Below are 20809 nucleotides of genomic sequence, written 5' to 3' on the forward strand. Positions count from 1 at the left end.
CTGAATCTTTAATGGCACTATTACTGCCGGATCCGTCTTTTAACAGCGGCGCTCTTATTTCTCAAGGCTGGGCCAGTTTTAAATAGCTTCATCTCTGGCCATTTTTGGAAAAAGAAAAAAAAATGGGCCCAGATTTTCAATTAGTAGGAGAAATGAATGTTTCCACACTTAAAGCCCAGCAACATATTGCATTCACATGATGGTTATTTATGCCGCTGATGCTCCCATTTGCTTTTATGTCACTTCATTAAGCATGTTCTTTAAATAACGTGGAGTAAATGGGATTTTTAAATTTTTAATGTTTTTCTGATGTTCTTGTTGTGTTGGCTTTGCCATATTTCACCTCAAGCTCCATCGCACTTTCTCCCTTCATCCTTAACCTGCTACCGGTGCCAGACAAATTACTGGTCCTGCCTTAAGATAAGGTGGACAGGTGACAGCATTCATACACTGGCACAAAGGTGCACGCACACACGTGCTGCGAATGCAAACATACAATATGGTGGCAGGATACACAAGATAGTGTTCTCTTGATAATCATTTATAGAGCTCGGTGGCAAGGGACAAAGTGCTGTTATCGCTCGCGAGCAGCAATGTTAGGTGCTAAACAACCCTCCACACCACGCTGCAACGCCATTAGCCTGTGCATCAAGGAGATACAATGTGCACTTTCTGTAGCTGTGCCAAGAGCTTCTTGTCTGCTACTGGGAGGTAATGAGTTCTGTCTATGGAGAAATACTCAAACCAATGCCTGTAATCACAGGAAAAGAAAAGGAATTAACGTGTTGTTGTGCCTCAGTGGATTTGAGGAGTCCTTCAGAGTTGATTTCAAAGTTTTTCTTTCCTGCTCCTTTGAGCAGAAAGTTTCTCTTCAACATTGTGATGTTTCCCATTTCTAATCCCTGCGCCCTGATTGTGCTGTTTGGGCTCACGTGCAGGTAAAAGCAGGTTTAAACGTAGAGCAGATGCAGCTCCTCTAATCTCTCCCTGCTCCTTTGTGAGAGATTTATGAACAGAGATGAAGCAGTCAGTCTCCATTGTGGATGCTCAATAATTTATGCCGAGACACTCTCTTATACTTATGGTGAGAGATTGGTAATTGTCTTGCCACACAGTCGTCATGCTTTCAATCATCTCTGTGCTCTGCATTATGTATGATATTAATTCATATACATCTGCATCTTATATTGTAGATTTATGGCGTATGTTTATGAACCATCCATTTAAAGCTTTGCCAGGGAGGATGGTTACCTTGTTTAAAGTGGTTGAGTAGGCAGGAAGTACCGTGGGAAAACTCTCTGCTTGTTTTCTTTCTCTTTACACTCCGGGGCACGTTTCTGAAGTTTTGGTGGTAATCTTAGTAAAGATATTCTGCTAAATTAAGAAAATGTCAAGAAATGGTTTTGATCTCACAAAAAGGTGAAATACAAAGTACACAGCCACCTTTATTCAGCTGATGATGGACAGCTGAGAAGATAAAATCTACTATCTGGTTATCCCATTAAAGATTTAATCACTTTGCAAATATAAATTGTGCAAAAGTCTCGTGGCACCCCTCATTTCTTTGTATTTTGCTAGAAAACTGCAAAAGGCTCAATAATGTTTTGATACATTTGCAAATAGAAAAGGAAATACAGCATATAAGATAAACACAAAGTTTGTATCGTTCTAAAGAGCTTCAGAGTCAATATTTGGTGTGACCACCTTTATTTTTCTCACATCCTGAACTCTCTTAAAAAGCTTTTTTGTAGTTTCTTGAAATTTGTCTTCGGGAACAGTTCTCCAGGCTTCTTGAAGGACATTCAAAACTCTTCTTTGGATGTTTGCTGCCTTTTGTTCTGTTCTCTTGTCGATGTTGATCATACACTGCATCAGTGCTGTTTGCATCTGGACTGTTTCACCTCTCTCCCTGACCTCCTCCGTACATAATAATGACAAGTTGAACCAAACTTTTCAAATTTCAGTCTAATTCTTGTGTAATTTGGCGTAAAAGCCCTTTCTCCCCGTTTCTCTTCCTTAAGAAAGCCTTCTTGACAGGCACTCTTCCACTGAGACCGTTTCCGATAACGCTTCAGTGAACAGTAGATGGATTAACTTATGGGTCAGATGTATCTCTCAGGTCCTTTTTTAGGTATTTGCTGGATTTCTTTTTCTTATTTTTAAAGGGCATGACTTTCAGATAGTGTTCATCTGCTATAGATTGTTTTTTAGGGCTACCACATTTTCCTTTGTCCTCCACATGTCTAGTTTCACTGCATGCCATATTGAGATATGCCAAGTTATTGGAAATCACTTTAGTGCTGCAAAAACGCTCATTACGCCTGTCAAATTGTGTTATCTTTGGCATTTTGTTGGCATGTTTGACATACAATTCAAACCAACTCTTTGCAAAGTTGTCTGTCATGTGTAGACACAACACTAGTGTTTCCCTACAATTAGGTGCATTTTTATGATTAAATTATTTATAGCATGTTGACATTTGCTAGCACAAGAGACAAAATATAGCCTAATCTTATAAACTGCATTCATAATAATTTTGCTAAAATGTTATCATGCCTACGAGTTGGACACTCAGAATTCACCTCATCAGCTTTTTTCTTACAGTAGCTGTGTGCATGATTATGTCTGTGAGCATTTCAGTGTGTTTACTTACTAGACAGAAGCTAAGAGAGCCATAAAGAATTTAATAGCCATCTAAACAACCTACATTTGGCTGGTTGCTCATGAACCAGTTAAGTGTGCAAAATCAGCTTCTTTTGGACTCTAGTGAGACTCCACCAGGCACCACAGCACTCACTGCTCAATACATGACCTGACTGTTCCTATAAATTATGGACTCTGTGACTATAATTGACCTTTTTTTTTTAAATAAAAAAAGAACAGTTTAGTGTAAATTTCAGTTTCTTTAAGTGTGTGTTTGAGAATGGATGTTTGCTTGATTCTGTATATGTTCTCCCTGTGGAGCAGCAGCATGATGTGCTGTGTCGAGCAGTCGAGCGTTCCTAATTATAGGCGGCTGTTATGTGATGTGTTTGGGGGTATAGCTGCGTCGGAGGTGTGATGTTTATCTCTACCTCCAGGAATAGCTGTGACATCCTTTTTCAACTGGTCAAAACCTCTGAATAATGCTGCTGTTGCTGCTGTAAGTTTTATCACAGTGTGCTTATATTGCCATTCAAATATCGTGCCTGCATATGTTTCAATAAATACTTGAATTCTACCAAACCTCTGGTCCAGGTTTGCCCTGTTTTGCAAGACTGAGCTTTATAGAGTGGAACATGTCACAGGGTGCCAGTTTATGTCAATGTAAGAACTACACATCTACACATGTGATGATTCATGATCGTGGACTTGGATTAGACTGACCTCAGGTCATTTTCCAGCATCAGTCCTTCCAACAGGTATTAGATGGCATTTGTGTTTGGCTGGTTGTCAAATAATAATAATGATAATAACAATAATAATGTGTTTACTACTACTACTTGTTATGTTGCCCTCAAGTTGCAAAGTGAAGCTTTAACTTATTCATGCTGCCACTTTTAGACTGGTTTTGATTACTGTCCCTTCTAGTACTATAATTATAGTAGTGCTGGAGGCACGCCTCCTTTCTTTACTCTTTGCTTCCAAGAAGCCAGACTCAAAATTTCACTAATTTGGCTGAGGTATGACAACGCCTGGACTGAATATCAGCGGCAAATTTAAATGCTTGGTTCAAATGGTTGTCGCTATGTGCAGAGTACGACACTGAGTATCTACAGCCATCTGTAAAACAGACAGGAAGCTCTGTCATGGTTTGGGACTGCATTCAGCCCGTGATGTTGTAGATCTTGTCAAAATTGATAGAATTATGAATGCAGAAAAATACCATCAGACTTGCATGCTACTCCACCATGCAGTACCATCTGGTGTCCAATTGGCAATGGCTTCATTTTGCAGTATGACAATGAGCCCAAACACACTGCCAATGCAGTAAAAGCATACCTTGATACAAAAACACACAGTGGAACACTATTGGTCACAGACTGTCCTCCCAAGACCTACATTATTGAAGCAGTGTGAGATCATGTTGGTAGAACAAAAGAAGGGAATAGAACAAAAGGCAGCCAACATATTTTCTTTCAAACTGTGTTACTCTATTTTTTGTGTTAATGCTGGCTGTTGTAGAAAATCTATTTCATTGAAATCCTCCATCTGGCCTCCCCACAGATTGAAGACATTGTTACACGAATCCAAGATGAGAAAGCAGGAGGTGTAGCCATACGGACTGTCAAAAGCTTCCTCTCCAAGATCCCAAGTGTGGTATCAGGTTAGTATTTGTGTGCAAAGGTGTGTGTGTGTGTGTGTGTGTGTGTGTGTGTGTGTGTGTGTGTGTGTGTGTGTGTGTGTGTGTGTATCCACATAGACACCCAACTAATGGAGCAAGTGGAGAAATATTATGGTTTTGCTACACTGCATTTTTTGGTGATTGATTATAGGGAAAAGCTAAACCCTTGATGCTTACAGGTTAGTGCTGGCTCTGCTACACTGTGTGTGTGTGTGTGTGTGTGTGTGTGTGTGTGTGTGTGTGTGTGTGTGTGTGTGTGTGTGTGTGTGTGTGCACGCACCTGTTTAGACATCTTTGTGGGGACCAACAGTCACTTATGAGGACAAAGGTGCCTGTCCTCATGAGTTTAAAGGCATTTTTGAGACTCAAAATGTGGTTTTAGTGTCAGGGTTATAATTAGGTTATGGTTAGGTTTAGGATAAGGGTCAGGGTTAGGCACTCATTTTTGATGGTTAGAGTTAGGGTAAGCGGCTAGGGAAAGCATTATGTCAATTAGATGTCCTCACTAAGATATTAAAACGAGAATGTGTGTGTGTATGTGTGTGATCCCCATTGCTAATCAGCACAAACTTGTCCCAAGTGATTTATTCTATGATCAAACATAACTATCCATCCCAACTCAGACGACAATGTCCACCACCACAAGGCACAATGGTTTGGTGTGTGAGTCACTTTGTCAGATACCAGATGGGACACCATATTGGGGAGTTGGGAGATTTTTGGATCAACCTTTTAGTCAGTACTCTATCACCACCATTAGTGTGACACAACATGAGGGAAGAATACCGTACCATCCTTTCTGAAGAAAGAGGCTCGTAGAGTCGATCCTAAGGTACGATAAAGCTGTTATTGGTGGCACATGGTGGACCAGCATCTTATTAAGACACTTTATGTTGGCTTTTCCTCTAAATTGTCCCCCCATCTATACAAAATCATAAATCAGCAACTGGGGAAAAAAAACAAGTAAACGCTTGTTAGTGCAGTCTAACTGGAAGCTGTGTCTGCACACTTTGGCTGCTGTTGACTGATTTCAGATTGTTCAGCTCAAACACAATCAGTGACTAAAAACAGAACATAGGAAAAGGTGGGCTTAGGGATTAGGGTTGGGGCATTTCAAGCAAAAGCACTCCTCCCTATCCACTTGGAAAAATTCGACTAATCTTCCAAGATTGCCCCCAGATGACTTTGCACAGACTTGTATATTTGCCAACTTTACCTATGCTGGGCCTCATTTAGCGGACTTTGGCTTTGCTTTTTTAGAAGAGCATTAGATGCTACCATAGATTTAAGATATAAGAACAGTTGCATAAAATATTTGATATTTTTGTAATTGCAGTATTCACAAATGTCAAACATCCCTTGCAGGAACACAATGCAGACTCGTGCCCTCTCCTCTTGCGTTTTGCACATGAAGGCAGGTGTCAGAGTGAGTTTCTGTGGTCAGGGTGGAAGCAAAGTGTGCCTGCCACTCTGAAATGTCACCTTTTTGGTTAAGTAAGATAATACAGGTTAAATGGATCTGTTTTTTTCAGCGGCTGTTTATCTGTGTGTGAGGCAGTCAGTGAAGAAAGCACGACCTTTTGGGCTCATTTAAATTGCAGCTACTACTGTTAGAGGCAGATGATGTCTTTGCCAATAAGACCTTGGCCATTGAGGAAACTGCCCGTGGTGCCGTGCTGCCCTTGTAACTATCACAGAAAAGCTCCTCTCTTCTTTCTCTCTGTCTCCACAAACTGTACTCATTTACGTTTGTACTCCTGTGTGCCCGTGTATGAAGTGAGTCACCCCTCACGGACGAGGGGGTTGCTCCCCGTCCCGAGGCTGTTTCTGAGTCACTCCTTCACATGGCTCCCCCAGGACCGACAGCCTCGCGGTTTCTCTCTCCAGCCTCTGCTATGTGTAAGACGGGGCCAAAAAACGAGCCGTCCAGGAGCGAAAAGAGAACGAACCGCATCCTGATTACTTAACGTTATATTTACACACCTATTCAGCTTTGACCCACAGCTTCAAAGGGACGTGAATCACAAAGCTTATTTGTGTTTTCCACATTGCGGCTTTTGTTGAAACTGTTGCAGAGCTGGAATTGTGACGCCTCTTCTAACCCGTGTCCTTCTGTGAATAACAGGAGCGGACATTGTTCAGTGGCTGATGAAAAACCTCTCCATAGAAGATCCAGGTAAATGTCAGTACATGTAAGCACAGCAGAGCTTCCAATCGAAGACGACGGCAGCTTCACGTGTCTGCTTTCTTTCATGTCACCAGCTGAAGCCATCCATCTGGGCAGTTTGATCGCTGCCCATGGATACGTCTTCCCCATCTCTGACCACGTTCTGACGCTTAAAGATGACGGAACCCTTTATCGCTTCCAGGTACGAAAAAAAAATCCACCTTGGGACTGTCCTTGATATGTGTTAGAAGGCCTTTAAATATAGAATAATGAGCTGATGGCAGTTTATCAGAGGGATGTGTTTATTGCGTGATACTAATGAGAGCAATCCCTCCTAAGCCTATTACTCATCCCACCAAGGTCGATACTGTGTACCCCTGCTGGATGCTTCATCAGAGCAGGAGGTGGCCTGTAGAACTGGACCGATGGGTCAGTAATGCAGCTTGTCAGTCTGGTGGTTTTGTTTTGTTTTTTTTCCTTTGCTCCTTCTTCTTCTTATACAGCACGAACACTGACAGATCTGTCTGATGGCTACAGACTCTGCTATGACTCATTACTGTGACTGGGCCATTAGCATCTTAATCCAGCAAGCAGGCTACGCCAGGCAAGCTCCCCTATGGGAAGCGCTGAGCTGGCTACACGCTGGCTCTGCACTTTTTGCTGTTGCCAACCGTCCCTCGGTCCCTCCTCAGTCTACCGCTGGATGCATTTATCTTCACCTATTGCTCAAGATTAAAAGCCATTATTGCGGCTGTGCAGCGAGGGCAGCGAATGCCGCGCTTCCTTATTCAGCAGAGGCTAAAAATATTCCCTCTGATGTTGTCGTGATGCAACAGGCTCGCGTCATCGGAACCTCTGAAAAGAGTCCACAGTGGATTTGAAATGCGCTGGCCAGCCTACATTGCAAGAAATAGTGTCAGGGGGAATTTTGAATTGCTAGTCTACAAAAAAAAAGAAATTTTAAATATGTGCTACACCAGGAGAAGACCCAGATTTGATTATGTGCCTTCTGCTGTTTGTCACAAATTCACAGTTTTGTGCACAGAGTGGTGACTTTCTTTTGATTTGTCATAATTTCTTCCTCTCCGAATCCAAATGACACCGCTGAATGAGAGCACGTTAACTTTTCTGTTCATTACATTCAAACCAGCACACTCATCAGTGCCGGGCCTTTGCTCCCGAGCTAATTGCTTTTATGACAAATAGTGCGAATGAAAAATGTCCATGATAAGTTCTAATTTTGCCCTGTTATTAAGAGCATATGATAGATGTGAATGATCCATTAATAATGGACTTGAGAATGAACTTTGAATGCATAATATCACTTGTAGTAGACTTTAAGATAGAGAGACTGCAGCTACCATTGCCATTGCAGATCATTACCTGGAGCGCGCAGAGGTCAAAGGTCACAATCAAACAAAGAGTACTCATCCATAAAAGGGGCAGGGGTGGTGGAAGTATTTGCTGTTTTTTTACGTGATGATAAAAAAAAATTGATTATTTGTGTAAATAAGCAAAATCTTTTTTTTATTTATTCTTCCTGCTTTCATCAGTCTCCATACTTCTGGCCTTCAAACTGTTGGGAACCCGAGAACACAGACTATGGTGAGTCACACGCTATTCCCTGTTTCTCCATCGGTGAGATCTCCCTAATGCCTTCAGCTGTCTCATTTTCTCCACAACTGACATCTGTAGCTCTGTGGCTGACACTCACTGAGTATTGATCCATTCCCTGTAATGTATCTGGCCCCCGAGGAACCCCACCCCCGCACCCACCACCACCCCCTTCCCTCCTAACACCACCAGGGAGAATCCTGTGGGATACAATTAGCTTAACAAAATAAAGGGACAGTCACTGCTTTGACAGCATCTCTGGCTATCTGCATGGCATTTACTCGAGGTTTGGTATTTCAAAAGAGAACACATGGCCTGCCTGGCTGCTCTGGCAGGATGTGCATTAGTTCACACAGCTGCGGCCTTGGTTTAAAAAAAAAAAAGCAAACAAAGAAATCCCACCATGCATTGCAAGTATTCTTTTTGTTGTTGTTTTATTGTAGTTATGACAGTGCTTATTCCCCTCTCTATGTTTCACTCTTTGTCTTTGTCACCCTGCAGCCATTTACCTGTGCAAGCGCACGATGCAGAATAAAGCCAGGCTTGAGCTCGCTGACTACGAGGCTGTAAGTAAACTGTCGTTTTGGTTTAGCGATCGCCAGAAAGCTCCTAATTCAATTCCATCATAGTGCATGAACCATAGTATGATGATGCTCTCGATTTCCTGTTTTCCTTCACTTTGTTGAAAAACCAAAAACGTGCTGAAGCAGTCTCTTCTGGGCTTTTAAAATAACAAAATGTATTTACAAGAGGATAAGAAAAGGAAAACAAACAAACAACAAAAAAGAAGAACAACAACATCAAATTCTGAAAGGTAGATTTCTTTTCCAGGAACACCACTTTGAGGAATACAATGCAGTCATTTACCGGCCCCCAAATGTAAATAAAAATATCTTTAGGTATACCTGCATCAGCAGATCGATACAGTCTCAGGAGGGGCATTGCTGCAGTGCTGATCTCGTTGTTACACAATAGCAATCCGCTACACTTTAATATTCTAAATGACTCTGCAACTATTGTCCAGTGGACTTCCTTTCACTCCTATTCAGGTCACTTTATGCCTTCAGGCCTCATTGCTTTCACTGATAACATGCCTGCTTCTGTAGTTTTTTTTCCCCTCTGATTTTGTAACAAGCTCACATACTGTATTAATGCTTGAATAGCTTTTTGGAACCCAATGTTCACTCACAGGCACCAAAAAATGCAATTTCTACAGGTAAATACTGTTTATGATCATTGTTATAGTAATAAATAAACCTGAGAGATAAACAATCCACAAAAAGCACATTATCACCTCTCTTATTACCACAGGATACCTTGATTGGTTAGGACTGTAAACCCTTAACTCTAATGTTATGTTTTAGAACCAAGCAACTTAAATTTGTTTCATAAAATGTTAAAAATTATTGATGCAAGTTAATTCCCGTGTATGTCAGGTCTTGAGAAAGCATCTACTGTGCCTAATTATAAAGCGCATCTAACTTTCCCACAGTTATCCCTGTGGGGAATGCGTTTAATCATTGCAGTTTACTGGAGATGAAATCAATGATGTATACTGAAACAATATACCTGTGTGAAACTCACACTACATGTGGTATCGGCATCTTGTCATAAAAGTGAAGGCATCAGAGTGAAAAATCCAAGGGCCTTGAAATCAAAGTCAAGCCCTTGAAGATAAACTCCTTAAGTCTTCCTCTTACACCGTGTCTGATTGGCTCCTCCAGGAGAACCTCGCCAGGCTGCAGAGGGCTTTCGCCAGGAAGTGGGAATTTATCTTCATGCAAGCTGAGGCTCAAGTCAAGTGAGTATATCAGTTAATTTTCTAACTTCAGCACTAATGTGACAGGATAGATGTTGATACAATCAGGTTTAGAGAATGCTGAGCTTTGGCTGCCTGCACAGTGTTTGTGTTCTTTGTAAGCCTGACACCTGGTGGCTGAAATGTGCAAGTGCAGCGATAGTCCTGCAGTTAATGGCATACAGTAGCTGTCCTTTCTTGTCTTTTAAAATAGAAAATCAAAGTCTTGGCATCATTTAGTTGTTGCTGCTCTGTGGCTGTAAACGTGAGGATATAAAAAAAAGTCTTCTTATGTCTGGAGAGTAACGACAACAAGCAAATGCCAGCTGGTAAATGTCAGTTATGTAAGAGCTAGGTCCCACCAGGCCTCTCTTGGTGAACTGAGCAGACAGGTTAAGACCTACACTCCTGAGTTTCTTTGCTCTTTTGTCTGGCCTGTCTGTGTTTTTAACGTATGCCGGCAGCAGAGAGCAAGTATGGACCTTAGAGGGTTAATATTTCAGAGCCGTGAGCGTTTTATTTTAAAGACCTGTATCCTCTGCTCTCAGGATTGACAGGAAGAAGGACAAGGCGGAGAGGAAGATCCTTGACAGCCAGGAGAGGGCATTTTGGGACGTTCATCGGCCAGTGGTGAGTAACAGCCAAAATAAGGAAAAGAAAAAGTGCAGAAAGGAAAAAGAGAGTCACATGGTTCAACTAAAAAATGGAAATGAACTCAACAAAAGAACAGAAAAGAAGGGATGTTTTGTAGGTAGACAGTTTTAGCATTTAAACACTGAAAAGAGCAGATTTAGCTCCACATACTGTCCAGCAGATAGCCATGTTGTGTTGTTGGTAGCACAATCAGATTTGGTGCCAGTCAATTTGCATAAGAGTCTTTTGTGAGTGTGGTGTTGCTCAATAGAGCACCAGCACCGTATTGTGTGAGCAGCACAAGTGTAGACAATACATGCTGGAGAAACAGTCTTATCTGACCCAGAAACATGCTTTGTCTGCTGCTGCCTCCCACAGCCAGGCTGTGTCAACACCACAGAGATGGACATCCGCAAGTGCCGGAGAGAGAAGAACCCACACAGGGTAAAAAAGGTGAGAGGAAGAGACAAGCTGCCACCAACCACGTTCATTTTTAAATGTAAGGTTTTTTATTAACTCTGCTGCTTAGTCATATATATATATATATATATATATATATATATATATATATATATATATATATATATATATATATATATGTATTAGGGGTGCAACGATACACAAGATTCACGGTTCGGTTTGATACTTTGGTGTCACGGTTCGATATTTTTTCGATACAAAAAAATGTTCATGCCTTTTTAATTTGTCATTTATTAAAATTATAAATATATATTTTAACTCAAAAGTACAGTTTTTAAATTTAATGTTGCTGAAACAAAAGTAATTAAAAAAATAAATATATCTCAGGGCTCGCAAAATTTCAAAATCCCTGGTAGCCCTTCGGGCAGGGACTCTTCAGTTTTTGGTAGCCCAAAATAAATGGAAGTAGCCCGAATAAAAAAGAGAGCAATTTTTTGATTGATGTTTTGTTTCCTTTACAATATTATACATTAAAGTATAATATTGTAAAGGAAACAAAACATTAATCAAAAAATTGTTGAAAAACAAATTACAACATTGTATAAAAATTACAATCATCAACTCAAATACTTGGTTCTAATTGAACAGAAATTTCTATGAACTTGTAAGAACTGTGTAGGACATGAATTAGTCTGTGTCAGATCCTGAATCTGACATTTCCACTGAAGTCACGGGTAAGAAACAAGTGGAACCAAGATCGAGGCCGTTTGCTTTTTGAAGTTTGCAAAGACTGCTAAATTTTGCCATGGTAGTTCACTCTTTGCAACATAGTAGCTGTTCTAAACAGATTTTTCAGGTTTATTTTTAGTATGTTATTTGCAATTGGTGTTTGTTCTGGGAAAGATATTGCAGACTGAGCAATAATGCATTTCTTGCATTTCTCATGGCTTCTAATGGGGGCCTTTCTTAAAATGACTGGTCCCAGTAACAAAGGCGCTTGTCGACTCAGAAATCGAGAGAAAACCAACAACACACCAGGCAGAACATTATGTTATTTACACGGGTGCACATAAGTGGTCCGCATGTGCGCATTCGCTGTCAAAATAAAAGACGCACCAGATAAGAAGTTGCAACGCGCGTTTGCGTCCATATAAAAAGCACTGTTTTTGTCCGCTAGAGTGGGATTTTCACGGCACATTCCACACCACATCTCTGTGCGTTCATTATTTGTTTGAAGCCAGCTCACCTCCTGCAACCACTTTTCCGAGAATACGCGCTTCTTTTGTGGTTCGGACTCCTTCTGACATTTCTTTGGAGGTGGAGGAACACCAAAGTAATTGCTTAAAGGAGCTTCTTCGACATCTTTAAGAGTTCTAAACTTTAAGAGTCTGTCCTCCTCCAGAAAATCTTATGTATGCAAACAGGCGTTGCGCGTTTTTTTTTTTTTGACAGCGAATGCGCACCTGCGGACCACTTATGTGCAGCCCTGGTTATTTAGCTCGTCATATTGCAGCCACAGAAATTCTTTTGTCCATGAAACCATAAAGCTGCACTTTCTTTTTGCCTCATAGTCTGATTTCTCATAACTTTTCCGTTTTGTGGTAAGCTTTTCTTTGGCTGTCACTTCTTCACCCTGACCTGTCTTATTTGGCTCAGCAGAACTAAAATATATATCCTGCTGCTTTTACACACGCACTCACATAACGGTCAGCGATTCTCTGCGCGATCAACCTCTCATATGTTTAAGCTGCGGGAGATTTCACTTGTCATGTTTGCATAGTAAGCTAACGATTAATAAGACGATGTCAGAGGAATTGGTGCACAAATTATCATCACTCACAGATCAGTGCTGTCGCTCCCTATACACAGTTTGCGCGATTGCAAAGTGAAAGCAAAAAACAAGCGACTTCAATATGTCACATATTGACAGTGGCTCGCCGATGCCAATGATATAATTACCCAGCTACATTTCTGAAAGAATGCAAAAGCATTGACATATATTTTTCCTTCCTACAATAGCCCCACGGGCAGGGAAGAGATAGATTTTGGTAGCCCGACTGGAAAAATCGCTAGCTCCGGGATGTCGGGCTAGCAATTTTGCGAGCCCTGTATCTGATTGAGGAATCACTCATCTTTGGAAAAGAGAGTTTATTACAGAGAAATGTCTCTTTCCAAAATAAAAGCTATACTATACGCTTCTCCTGGGCTATATTCTCAGCAGCATATTGTAGCGGGTCAGGGCTGTTCGGGGTTCTGTTTGTACAGTTATGTTTTGTTTATGTTGCCATAGTGACGGGTGACCCCTCTCGCTGGACGGTGTGTCCTTCCGGGGTCAGAGGGCGCCCTGTGTGTTGTTGTTGTTGTTGCTGCTGCTGTGCGGTTGCTGTGCTGAACAGTTAGCTAGCGGCAGTGTTCTTCTGTAGATGTCAATAAACAGCTGTGCTCCCTGGCTAGCTCACGGGAAGCAAGACCAAACGACACCTCCGTCTCCTCCTTGTTTGAGAATCCTGTGCTAACGGCTGTCTAAATGACTCGGGTAAAGTTTGTAGCATGCATGCTTGTTGTTTTTGTCTGCTTCCACTTGTCTTTGCACTAGGATGATGTCGGAGTAAATGTGCAGTCATATTCTTGTGTTCCCACTAGTGCTGTCAGCGTTAATGTCGTTGAAATGACGTTAACGCCACAACACGGCAAATCTCCGTTAATGAGCTAACTGGCTAACACACTAGTTCCCACCCATGTAATTGAGCATTGCGTGGCACATCCAACATACTGTTTTACTTTAGTCCATGACACGCTTACCTTCAGGGTCATGTATCTGATTCAGGAATCACTCATCTTTGGAAAAGAGAGTTTATTACAGAGAAATGGCTCTTTCCAAAATAAAAGCTATACTATACGCTTCTCCTGGGCTATATTCTCAGCAGCATATTGTAGCGGGTCAGGGCTGTTCGGGGTTCTGTTTGTACAGTTATGTTTTGTTTATGTTGCCATAGTGACGGGTGACCCCTCTCGCTGGACGATGTGTCCTTCCGGGGTCAGAGGGCGCCCTGTGTGTTGTTGTTGTTGTTGTTGTTGCGGCTGCTGTGCGGTTGCTGTGCTGAACAGTTAGCTAGCGGCAGTGTTCTTCTGTAGATGTCAATAAACAGCTGTGCTCCCTGGCTAGCTCACGGGAAGCAAGACCAAACGACACCTCTGTCTCCTCCTTGTTTGAGAATCATGTGCTAACGGCTGTCTAAATGACTCGGGTAAAGTTTGTAGCATGCATGCTTGTTGTTTTTGTCTGCTTCCACTTGTCTTTGCACTAGGATGATGTCAGAGTAAATGTGCAGTCATATTCTTGTGTTCCCACTAGTGCTGTCAGCGTTAATGTCGTTGAAATGACGTTAACGCCACAACACGGCAAATCTCCGTTAATGAGCTAACTGGCTAACACACTAGTTCCCACCCATGTAATTGAGCATTGCGTGGCACATCCAACATACTGTTTTACTTTAGTCCATGACACGCTTACCTTCAGGGTCATGTATCTGATTCAGGAATCACTCATCTTTGGAAAAGAGAGTTTATTACAGAGAAATGGCTCTTTCCAAAATAAAAGCTATACTATACGCTTCTCCTGGGCTATATTCTCAGCAGCATATTGTAGCGGGTCAGGGCTGTTCGGGGTTCTGTTTGTACAGTTATGTTTTGTTTATGTTGCCATAGTGACGGGTGACCCCTCTCGCTGGACGGTGTGTCCTTCCGGGGTCAGAGGGCGCCCTGTGTGTTGTTGTTGTTGTTGTTGTTGCTGCTGTGCGGTTGCTGTGCTGAACAGTTAGCTAGCGGCAGTGTTCTTCTGTAGATGTCAATAAACAGCTGTGCTCCCTGGCTAGCTCACGGGAAGCAAGACCAAACGACACCTCCGTCTCCTCCTTGTTTGAGAATCCTGTGCTAACGGCTGTCTAAATGACTCGGGTAAAGTTTGTAGCATGCATGCTTGTTGTTTTTGTCTGCTTCCACTTGTCTTTGCACTAGGATGATGTCGGAGTAAATGTGCAGTCATATTCTTGTGTTCCCACTAGTGCTGTCAGCGTTAATGTCGTTGAAATGACGTTAACGCCACAACACGGCAAATCTCCGTTAATGAGCTAACTGGCTAACACACTAGTTCCCACCCATGTAATTGAGCATTGCGTGGCACATCCAACATACTGTTTTACTTTAGTCCATGACACGCTTACCTTCAGGGTCATGTATCTGATTGAGGAATCACTCATCTTTGGAAAAGAGAGTTTATTACAGAGAAATGGCTCTTTCCAAAATAAAAGCAATACTATACGCTTCTCCTGGGCTATATTCTCAGCAGCATAATGTAGCGGGTCAGGGCTGTTCGGGGTTCTGTTTGTACAGTTATGTTTTGTTTATGTTGCCATAGTGACGGGTGACCCCTCTCGCTACATCACATGAAAACCAAAATAATTCCAAACGCCAGATCTGAATGAGGGTGGGGGAGGTTTAATTTGCCATGTTGCAAGGAGAGCTTAACTTCTGTCTCGCTAGCTTGCCCTGCGCTCTTCCTTCTGACTATGCTGTCTGTGTTGAACGCTCAGTGGATCTGCGCTCGACAGTGCAGCCTAGGCGGAGTAGTCGAACGCAGATTCACTGAGCGCTCAACACAGACAGCATCGTCAGAAGGAAAGGTGATAAAATAAATTACAAATTTTGTATTGTTCGATACATATGCGTACCGAACCGAAAGCACTGTATCGAACGGTTCAATATCGATACGAGTATCGTTGCACCCCTAATATATATATATATATTTTGCTTGTTTGGAATATTATAAACATGTGAATCAGTTGCTTGGAGTATCATCTTTTGTGTGTTCAAAAAAACAAACAAAAACCTATCGGCTGATCAGATTTTTAATTCAACACATATCGTTATCAGCATCGGTCTCCTAATAAAAAAACTTCTAATAAAAAATTAATGGCATTTTTATTATTTCTATTAAAATTAATCTAAAAATATTTCCTTTTCGGTTTTGTTTCAAAGCTTACTAAGTGGTCTTTGTGTGCAGCTGTGAAAATGTCCTCTTCGACACTTTAGATCCCTTATTCCCTGACACAATACTGAGTCCTGCTCCCAAAACAATCACCAGACATACATCAAAATGGGGTTAACAACATGGCAGCGGTAACAAATTGAAACCGTGTCCCACGTGTGTCTCCACTCGCCCGCTCTAGTCGGTCTATGGAGTACCAGATGATGGCCAGAGCCAACCGAGTCCTGTCCACATCGGCTCCCAGCCGACCAGGAAGACCACCAAAGACGATGTTCAGAAGGAGGTGAGCCAGGGCGTTGTTACCGTCAGCCTGCCTCACTCATCCATCATAACATAGCCGCGGTTGGGGACGTAGACCGATGAGCCGTTCCCTTATTTAACCTCCTCATTACTCCTCCTCCCTCTCCCACAGATTACCTTCTTGAACATCCAGCTGGAGAGACACTGTATGAAAGTTTCCAAAGTGGCCGACAGTCTCATGACCTACACCGAGCAGTTCATGGAATATGACCCCTTTGTGTCAGCCGTAGAGCCTTCGAACCCATGGATCAGTGACGACACTACCTTCTGGGACTTGGAGGCAAGGTGAGGCTTGAAACGGGGAAAGCATGTTGGGATGTGACCTGAGAGTGTGCCAGGAACTAATGATGCTTTAAACCCACACTAAGGTCAGGTGGAGTGTAGAGGTCTCAGTGCTAATGAACTGTTGCTATCCTGAATTAGCTGGGATCTGTCTGTTTGGATCTCATCTCACATGAACACTAACACTGGCATTCCCAAAGGTTCACTCTGTCCTGACTTGCTGGTCGTGACTCTCTGTAGGCCAAGTGACCAGACCTTCTATTCTATTCTATCCCATCTTATTCTGTTTTTTTCGGATGTGTTTCAATGTGAGCAGTCGCGAACCCACCCAGCAGCGTGTGAAGAAATGGGGCTTCTCCCTGGAGGAGGCGCTAAAGGACCCAGCAGGTCGAGACCAGTTCCTAAAGTTCCTGGAATCAGAATTCAGCTCAGAAAACCTGCGGTAAGAATCTCTATTATTTGACTTCTGTAAAGGTTTATGTTTTTTTGCAGTCTGGTATGTTGCAGTAGCATGATGCTGCTGCTATAAAATGCAGAGCTATGCTTTTTAGTGGCTAAAGAAAACAAGGCATGTGTGATAAGAGTGATAAGTCATAAAAAATGTAAAATTGACACTGTAAACACATTTTCTGGAAGTTGTTATTGACTGTGTATGGCGCTGTTGTAGGTTCTGGTTAGCAGTGCAGGATTTTAAGCGACGGCCACTCCATGAAGTTCCCTCCAGGGCGCAGGAGATCTGGCAGGAGTTTCTGGCTGAAGGAGCTCCAAGCTCCATCAACTTGGACTCTCACAGCTACGAGCGCACCAGCCAGAACCTCAAAGACCCCGGACGATACAGCTACGAGGACGCTCAGGTGGGGGGGGGACAGATGGACTCACGTGGCTTTACGTGCTCACTTTTGATTTATCTTGGCGCTCTTCTTCGCCCAGATCTATTTTGAGTTCACCTCAAATTTACTTTACACTGCATCCCCAGTGACAACGCACAAACTCGTTTGCTTTCCCTCTAATTGGCTAAACTCTCCATACTCATGTTACACAACGGAATGAATGAGGGCAAGGATGAATAAAAAGAAAGAGGAGAAGGGAGGAATGACAGAGTGTGTTTGTGTGGGGAGCTAATGAGCCGACTAATTCCATGAATAGGTGGTTGAGTCGGTTCACAGTAGATTCCTCTGCATTCAAAGTGCGTCGGTGATGTGTGACGTGCAACGCCTCTCACTGGCAGGACATTACTCAGCTCTGTCTTGCAGGACTTTGTTGCTCATGTCAGTACTCTCGGTTTGCATCACCTCTTGCATGGATTGCATTACCATAATCAGGCCTCTCTTTATTTTATTTTATTTTCTTTACCACACTTTCTCCTTTATCACTCACAGACCAACGCGCGCTTATGTGGCCTTCTTTATCTTGCAGGAGCACATATTCAAGTTAATGAAAAGTGACAGCTATGCACGCTTTTTGCGATCCAACATCTACCAAGACCTCCTGTTGGCCAGAAAGAAGGTGAGCTGCACTCGCTGACCATGATTTCGGCTCCACATTTAACATGATGCAATCACTCTTTTTGCGTTCCTCATATTGGTTTGATTTTATTCTATCATTTAATAAACATGCCAGGTTTATAATCACTTTATGTATATCAATCAAAAAGTAGATATTTTATCTATACTATATGCTGCAAGGTAAATGGAATGTAAATTACTACGTTTACATTTCAGGTTTTCTGCTTCATTTTATATTAATAAAAACACACAATCATCTTTAAATAATGATACAATGTCATGTTATGCAACATTAGTGCTAACTACAAATCATTGGTCCTTATTGGTATTATATCTGTATATTGATACACTACACTGTCAAGGTTTGAAATATAATAAAAATGTCATCTGGCCTTTACCAGGTTTTAGAATTAGACGATACAACTTCAGATAATTAACAACACATGAAATATTACACTGTGCCATTATTTTTTTAACAAAATTAAGCCAAAATGTTGAAGCAGTGAGTGAAAAACTAAGCGAACGCTTTCTGCTTCCATCGGAATTTAGAGGGTAAGTAGCAGCCAGGTCCTGCCAATCAAATATACTCGACTAACTCACCAATCTGCAAGTGTTTTGTCAGTTTCCAGGTCTGGGATGTTAAAGAATGTATTAACGCAATGCCAAGGAAGAAAGGCATGAACAGCGACCTTAGAGAAACAATTCATCAATCTGGGAAGGGCTGTAAGGTCATTTCCTTCATCATAATACAGCGAGGAAGATTATTCACACGATGAAAGCATTCGTGACAGCTGGGAATCTTCCCAGGAGTAGATTCACATTTGCAATGCTCTGAGAAATCTCAAAAAACAAAGAAACAAAAAACATGCTCACATCTAAATGTTCAGGTTCATGGCATACAATCAGAATGAGACTGAACAAGTACGGCTTGTTTCAAAGATTTGCCAGGAGAAAGCCTATTCTCTTTAAAAAGATCATGGCAGCGTGGCATAAGTTTGCAAAGTTGCATCTGAACAAATTGCAAAACGTCCGGAACAATTTCCTTTTTACAGAAAAGGCAGAAGTGGAGATTTATGCCCCTAACGCTCAGCACCGTGCTTGGCCAAGCCAAACACACCACATCAGCACAAACAGCTCATACCAACTGTCAGGCACGGTGGTGGAGGGATGATGTAAGCTTGTTCTGCAGCAACAAGACTTCGAGTCGACCATAAACTCCTTCGTATATCAGAGTATTCTGGAGACAAATGTTCATTTTTGTAAATGAAATAATGACACAGTGTAATATTTCATGTGTAACTGTTCGTCTGGTGTATATTTAATCATTTTACAACCTGTCAAGGACCAGCTGATAATTTTTATTATGCCCTCATATGTAAAACTTTAGAATTGAGGGTGTACTTTCGTTTTTTCACATGACTTTAGGTAACGAAGTCTTTGTGGTATTGTTGGATGTAATGATCTTCTTCCACCACTAGTCAGTAGTGTTGGGTGATATTGCACTTTTAAACGTGATGTTTTGTTACTGTAGTTTCTATTAAAAATGTTACTTGATAGGGTTCTTTTATGCTTCCACACAAAACCTCTGAAAAACTTATAATCAGGCAGAATTTACATTATGATGTTCTTCTTGTCCTTTTCACCCATAAAATGACCAAAAAATTTAAATACTTCCTCAATGTAAATGCTGTCCTTTCTGCTATCTTGCTAGCACATGCACACGTATACTAGTCCAGTATGCAGCTCCCTTCCAAAAGCACTAGGAGAAAAACAAAAGGAAATATGCATTTTCTTTTTTTTATTGTTTTGCAGTAACAAAAAAATTGCAAAAGATTCAGACTGTTTTAAAAAAAGAAGAAGAAGAAGAAGAATATATGCATGGGAAACAAACATATTCAAACAAGCAACTCAAGGTTTGGGACTTACTGAAGTATTTGGATCACATTGAAATAAAGTGGGTCATTTAATGTCACGTAGCAGCATTTCACAGCTCTTAATAAGGTCTTCAAAGCACCGTAAGGCTACAAGCAGAGCCCCAAAAAGGCACAACCACTGTGCCCAAAATGCAGGTGCAAGGAAACTGCTAAATTATTTAAAATGTCAACGGAACAGTCTTGAAAAAAACATGAGATCATATGCCAAACACAGACAAACCGCTGTGTAAAAGAGGAACAACAGCCAGCCTGAAAAAGAAACTTACAGAGCACAAGTATTACCGTGTTATATAAAAATTCTATGCTACTTTTGTCTGTCTCCTTCAGTGTAACCTTTAAATCTCATGTAGCAGCACTCATTTAGCTGTTTAACTGTAATGCAGAGCTTTTCAGCAAATCACAGCTTCTCTGTTCATGCTAGCCTTTCTGCCCTTTCCCCCTTTGGACACTGCTCCTTGTGCTGGCCTGTCACTGATTCCACTTCATTCCCTAAAAATAATAAATGCAACCCCTTGCACTCTCCGTTGGCCCTCATTTTTTATTTTTTATTTTATTTTGCAATGCTTGGCCCCCCTTTTTTCCCCTCACTAACAACATCACTCCCAACTCCCTCGTCAACACCCATACCTGACCCAAACACTCACCCTGCTTCCCCCCCTCCAAAACAGCAGCCAGCAGACACTGAACAGGGCCGCCGCACCTCCTTGGAGAAGTTCACCCGCAGTGTGGTAAGTCATGTGGAGCTGGGGGCTGTTCATATCACAAACCACACTGGCTGGCTCACT

At 41.8% G+C, this 20809-nt stretch overlaps 1 protein-coding gene across 4 annotated transcripts in view; it reads left to right on the forward strand.

The window, feature by feature from the left end:
* LOC309695882 (regulator of G-protein signaling 6-like) overlaps positions 1-20809 on the forward strand; it is a 48685-nt gene that overhangs the window by 25471 nt on the left and 2405 nt on the right. Inside the window, exons 3-16 of one of the 4 annotated variants that reach the window (XM_082516858.1) lie at positions 4207-4306; positions 6450-6500; positions 6587-6693; positions 8045-8096; positions 8607-8671; positions 9830-9906; positions 10452-10533; positions 10915-10989; positions 16185-16286; positions 16416-16588; positions 16902-17027; positions 17253-17439; positions 18002-18091; positions 20693-20752. In XM_082516858.1, the coding sequence (XP_082372984.1) occupies positions 4207-4306; positions 6450-6500; positions 6587-6693; positions 8045-8096; positions 8607-8671; positions 9830-9906; positions 10452-10533; positions 10915-10989; positions 16185-16286; positions 16416-16588; positions 16902-17027; positions 17253-17439; positions 18002-18091; positions 20693-20752 (1347 nt within the window). The other 3 variants (XM_082516859.1, XM_082516857.1, XM_082516860.1) reach the window with 3 other exon arrangements.

The sequence above is a fragment of the Aulonocara stuartgranti genome, assembly GCF_965226115.1.
Source record: "Aulonocara stuartgranti genome assembly, chromosome: 19".
Taxonomy (NCBI): Eukaryota; Metazoa; Chordata; class Actinopteri; order Cichliformes; family Cichlidae; genus Aulonocara; species Aulonocara stuartgranti.